Source organism: Nannospalax galili, unplaced genomic scaffold (assembly GCF_000622305.1).
Source record: "Nannospalax galili isolate Female #2095 unplaced genomic scaffold, S.galili_v1.0 scaffold851, whole genome shotgun sequence".
Lineage (NCBI taxonomy): Eukaryota > Metazoa > Chordata > Mammalia > Rodentia > Spalacidae > Nannospalax > Nannospalax galili.
This window is the reverse complement of record NW_008330578.1, coordinates 578,278-584,325: the sequence shown is the minus strand read 5'-3', so window position 1 is coordinate 584,325 and position 6,048 is coordinate 578,278. Positions and strand designations below refer to the sequence as shown.

The 6,048-nt window shown below is 40.5% G+C and overlaps 1 protein-coding gene across 1 annotated transcript in view; it reads left to right on the top strand.

Annotated features, from left to right (window-relative positions):
* Dcaf1 (DDB1 and CUL4 associated factor 1) overlaps positions 1-6,048 on the top strand; it is a 108,747-nt gene that overhangs the window by 38,712 nt on the left and 63,987 nt on the right. Inside the window, exon 6 of the mRNA XM_008849601.3 lies at positions 1,902-2,039. Within this exon, the coding sequence (XP_008847823.1) occupies positions 1,902-2,039 (138 nt within the window). The remainder of the gene's footprint in view (positions 1-1,901; positions 2,040-6,048) is intronic.

Genomic DNA, 6,048 nt, shown 5'->3' with positions numbered 1-6,048 from the left:
GAGAGGAAAGGTAAGCCTCGGAGCCCCAGAAAGAGGCTGTCAGCCCCAGAAAGAGGCTGGCAGGTGTTGCAGGACCAGGGAAGTAGAGGGAGGTGAGGGCGGGGCCAGGTCCAGAAGCGGTGCTCCTGGGGCCCAAGAAAGGAACTAAGTTGGTCTGGGTGAGAAGGATCAGGAAGCAGCATTGGTTCCCCAGGTGTCTGGGGCCCCAAGACTAGGAGTGCCGCAGGTCCCACACTAGGTGTAGCGAACAGCGGGGGAGATGGAAGGGTGAATGTGGCTTGAGGAGTCAAGGTGCGGAGAGCTGCTCTATAGACTTACCCCAAGTTGCCTGAGGATAGGGAGGGGACATTCTTATTCAAACCACCACAGAAATTATGGGATTTGACATTTGAAATAGGACTTAATTGTGGTGATTATTGATTTTATTTAGCTTGGGTTTTAATGGCTAAATCTCTTGTACTGACACACAGATAAGATATTTAGGTTGGGTTGGAGAGATTACTCAGTGATTAAGAGCACTTGTTGCTCTTGCTGAGGACCTAGATTTGGTTCCCAGCATCTACATGATGACTTACAACAGCCTATAACTCCTCTTCTAGGGAATCAGATGCCCTCTTCTGGCCTCCTTGGGCTCCTGCACACATGTTGTGCACAAGAACTCAGGCAAGCACACATACACATAATGTAAAAATGTCTTTACAAAAATATATATTTAAAAAGTTTTAATTTATTTTTATTTTTAATTTTTATATGTATGAGTGTATTGCCTGCATGTGTGTTAATGGACCTGTGTTGTATGCAGTGCCCATGGGGATCAGAAGAGGGCGTAGGATTCCCATGAAACTGGAGTTATGGATGGTTGTTAGCTGCCATGTGGGTGCTGGGAATCAAACTTGGGTCATCTGCTAGAGCAAACTGTGCTTTTAACTGCAGAACCATCTCTCCACCAAAAAAATGTTTAAGCATTTACTATTAAACAGTTGCTTAGTAAACGAGTACATTGTTTTCTTTCTTTGTTTTCTTTTTTTGGACAGGTCCTCCTACTGTTGTCCAGGCTGGTCTTAAACTCCTACCTCAGCCTCTGGAGTAGTTGAGGTTATTTTTTTTTTTGTCTTTTTGAGACAGGGTCTCTCTGTAGCCCCAGCTGTCCTGGAACTCACTATGTAGACCAGGCTGGCCTTGAACTCACAAAGATCCACCTGCCTCTGACTCCCAAGTGCTAGGATTAAAGGTGTGTACCACCACGCCCGGCATTGAGGTTATTTTTAAAAATTTATGTGTGTGTTTGTGTATGTTTTTATGCCATGTAATTGTGGGTTCCTGCACAGGCCAGAAGAAGGAATTGGATCCCTGAATTTGGATTTAAAGGTGATTGTGAGCCACTTCATGTGGGTGCTGGAAACCAGACCCAGGTGTTCTGGAAGTGCTCTTAAACACTGAGCCATTTCGGCTTCCATGTTTTTACTCTTACGAACAGCAGTGAAATCCTCTTGTCTCTACTTCCTTGGAGCTGGGTTATAGGCATGCATGGGATGACTGGCTTGTGAGCTAGGTGCTGGGACCCAATTTCTGGAACTCATTGGTAGCAAGTGCTTTTAATGACAGCCATTTTTCTAGCCCATCACTGAAATATGTATAACTTTCTTTTCTGTTTTTTTTCGGGGGGGGGAGGGGGTGTCTTTTTTTGAGACAGGATGCCCCTGAAGCTCCAGCTGACATGGAACTCACTATGTAGACCAGGCTGGCCTTGAACTCAAAGAGATCCTCCTGCCTCTGCCTCCTGAGTACTGGGATTAAAGGCATGTGCCACCACACCTTGAAATCTTTGCTTATATTTTTAGTTTATGAAAGTAGATCTTTTGTTTTTCCTGATTTGTACTGTTTCTTGTCCTTTACTATAGGAAGGAATTGTTGAAAATCTTTTCAAATGGGCCCGAGAAGCTGATCAGCCACTGAGGACATATTCTACTGGATTGTTAGGAGGTGCTATGGAGAATCAAGATATTGCTGCCAACTACAGAGATGAAAATTCACAGCTGGTAAGAACCATCTTAGAATGAATTGTTGTATACTTGGTGCCTGAATTGGAATTGGTGTATCTTAATTACTTCGCACTAGAGCATAGTTATATCAATCAGTATATGAAGATTACTTTCCATAATAAGAGTTTTGATTTTACTTTTTTTTTAATATAGTATTTTATTTTTTTATTTAAATGACACATTTATTGGTGCACATAATTCATCGCATACATTAAGCATAAAATTTTCTGTGGGCAGTAATAACATTCTACCCCTTCCTCTGGCTCCGCCAACTCTTCTGAAAGGGCCCTGAGTTCTTGGCCAGGATGGCCCAAAGGACACCCGGATAGTAACCCATCATAGAACTGGGAAAGTGAACTGAGCCTTAGAGGGGGTGGTTGGTAGGTGTGGGATGATCTTCCTCCCATTGTGATAAGGCACTGAACTTTCAGGTCTCTGCATCATCTGTTTTCCATGGGCTGTTTGGCTATAAAAGCACAAACAGCAAGAAGCAAGAACATCTAAATAATGACTACTATAATAACCTATGGGCGTAAACACAAATGCTTGGACAATACTTTAGCAGGTGCATCACATCCATCTAACAAAGCAATTGCAGTGGCTTCCCACTAGGGCCTATATCGTCCCCTGCCACAGGGGATTGGCCTGGTCTACAGTACCAGATGTGTGTTCTACCCTAGGAGTGGGCATTATATCTAATCAAAAATTTGCTGGTTGTACATACACTAGACTTGCCATTGTTGCACCAACAGGACTATCTTGCTTGGCATGTTGACAGTGTAACATGCCAAGTCCATTGTTGAGCAGAATTATAGGGGATGATTCTACCCCAACCATCTGTATATTGCCTTCTGGTACAATGAAAGCCACCCATCTGTAGCAGGGAGTTTCCAGCTTGGTCCAAGCTTGGTTTCTCCCTCTTTTGCACTCACATCATGCAATATCTTCAGCAATAGGGTTTTTCCGTCCACTTCTGGTGTACAACCAACATTGTTGGCAATGACCTTTATTGTTTTGGGGAACCTCTTGGGTCCCTCAGGCCAATAGCTCATAGGGGGCAACCCACTTCTGGCACTGGGATTTTCATTTAACAATGGTGTTGCTTCTAGAAGGGCTTTCTTCTATCCTCATAGGGTTCTTTCTGTGCTTAAAGGGTTTTTTTTTTTATACTGTGTATCTAGAGAATTTTTTCCCCTTTATTCCCATAGTTCTTTGTATAGCCCCCCCCCTTACCCCATGTTTACATATTTCTCTCTTAATAACACCATTATCTTCCCTTATCCTACTAATATTTCCTTTTGGGTTCCTTCTTTCCCTTTACCTCCCTGTTTTTCTTCCATATTCCTGGTCCCTGCAGTTGCATCAGGATAAGCACTCACTTATAAGGATTTTGTGCTAGGATCCACAGATGAAGGGGAACATATTCCTTTTGTTTTTCTGAGTCCATGTTACTTCACTTAGTATAAGAGTTTCTAGATCCATCAATTTATCTGCAGATTTCATTATTTCATTTTACTGTACTGCTGAATAGAATGCCATTGTGTAAATGTACCGTATTTTGGTTAACCACTCGCCAGTTGAAGGGCACTCAGGTTGCTTCCATCTCTGAGCTATTGTGCAAAGAGCAGAAACAAATATGGTTGTAGAAGTGTCTCTACAATAGGATGAATCCTTTGGGTATATGCCACGGAGTGGTATAAGTGGGTCATATGGTAGATTCATTTTTAGTTTTTTAAGAGTTCTCCACACTGTTTTCCATAGGAGTTGCATGAGTTTGCAATCCCACCAGGAGTGAATGAGCTTCCCCTTTTCTCCACATCCTTGCCAGCATTTGGTATCATTTGTTCTCTTGATCATGGCCATTCTGGGTGAGGTAAAACCTTAAGGTGGTTTTAATTTGCATTTCCCTAATTACTAAGGATGTTGAACACTTTCTAAGATGTTTCTTAGCCATCTTCATTTATTCCTTTGAGAACTCTGTTTAGATCTTTAGCCCATCTTTTAATTGGGTCATTTGGTTTCTCACTTCTTTGTTTTTTGAGTTCTTTATGTATTTTGGATGTTAAATCTCTGTCAGATGTGTCACTTGTGAAGATTATTTCCCAGTCTGTGGGTTTTCTTTTCACTTTCTTGTTTCTTTTGCTATACGGAACCTTTTTAGTTTAATGAGGTCCTACTTGATTGTTTAATTTCTGAGCAACTTCTAATTTAGAAAATCCTTTCTTACACCTATATCTTGTAGGTTAATGCAAATATTTTCTTTTAATAGTTTTAGGGTTTCCCGTTTCACATTGAGGTCTTTGATCCATTTGGAGTTGAGGATAAGGATCTAGTTTCATTCTTCTATAGGTGGTGATCCAGTTTTGCCAGCACCATTTGTTGAAGATGCTGTCTTTCCTCCATTGTGTGTTCTTGGCACCTCTGTCAAATATCAGGTGGCTGAAATTGTGTGTACTCAGGTTTGGGTCTTCAATGATGTTCCATTGATCTGTGCATCTATTTTTGTGCCAGTACCATGATGTTTTTATGGCTGTAGTTCTGTAGTATACTTTGAGATCTGCTATAGCAACCCGCCCAGCATTGCACTTTGTGCTCAGGGTCACTTTGGCTATCTGGGATCTTTTGTGCTTCCATATGAATTTAAGGATTCCCCCCCCCCCCATTTTGTGAAGTATGTCATGAGGATTTTGATTGGGATTGCATTAAATGTATGTATTGCTTTTGGTAGAATGGTAATTTTCACAATTTTAATCCTTCCAATCCATGAGCATGGGAGGTCCTTCCATCTTCTGGTGTCTTTCTCAATCTGTTTCTTCCAAGATTTGTCTTTGGCCAAGTTTATTCCAAGATACTGTTTGTTTATTTATTTATTTATTTATTTATTTATTTATTTCCAGCTATTGTGAGTGGGAGGGTGTCTCTGTACTCTTTCTCCAATTACTTGGTATTGGTATATAGACGGGCTGATTTTTATAGATTAATTTTATTAAAATTTACTAAAAGTGTTTATAAACTTTACTAAAAGTGTTGATCAGTACTAGGAGTTTTCTGGTGGAACTTTTGGGATCTCTTAGGTATAGTATCATATAGTCTGCAAAAGGGGATAATTTGACCTCTTCTTTTCCAATTACTACTCCTTTAATTTACTTCTTTTATCTTACTGCTCTAGCAAGAGTTTCAAGCACTATATTGAAAAGGAGTGGAGATAGTGGAAATCCTTGTCTGGTTCCTGATTTTAATGGGAATGCTTCCAGTTTTTTTCTATTTAGAATGTGGGTTTTTTGAAAAAAATTTTTAATAACTACATGATTAGAAGCAGCATTTTCACTACAGCTTTAACATATTCAGTAACACACTCCAGAGCAAGAGTACATCTCTTTCACAGTGGCTGTATGTTTCTAGGTTCACAGTTGAATTAATACAGTTATACAATATTGACCTTAGTATAAGGCCTGTAAGACATAAAATTGAATGAGTTTTTAACCTTTAGAAAAGATCTCCATTTCGTTTTACAATATATTGTTCCTTGCAGAAAGACTCATTGTTTTTGCTACTAACACTGAGATGTTGGCACATGCATTTCTAATCTGTATGTATCTGATTATTTCTAGTCATAATTGGTTGCACTTGGATTGTTGGCGCCTCGTATGTCTGTAAAGTCATTGGGTAGATTTCAGTGGTAATGTTCATCACCTCTACTAGTTAACATGATGTAAATTTCCATGCTTCCTCCTCAAATATAATATTTTTAAAAATTTGTTGATTTGTGTGTGTGTGTGTGTGTGTGTGTGTGTGTGTGTGTGTGCGCGTGTGTTTGTGTGTATCACACAGAACATCCCAAACCATCTTATTCAACGATACACCCATTTCCCAGATGGCACCCTCCCATAGCCTCCTTTCCCGCACTAGAGCCCTTATACTCTGATATCCCTGCTACTGTCCACTGTGTTGATGGCACCCCCAGCCATTCCCCACTACTTGTCCATCTGGTGAATCTAGTCAGCCT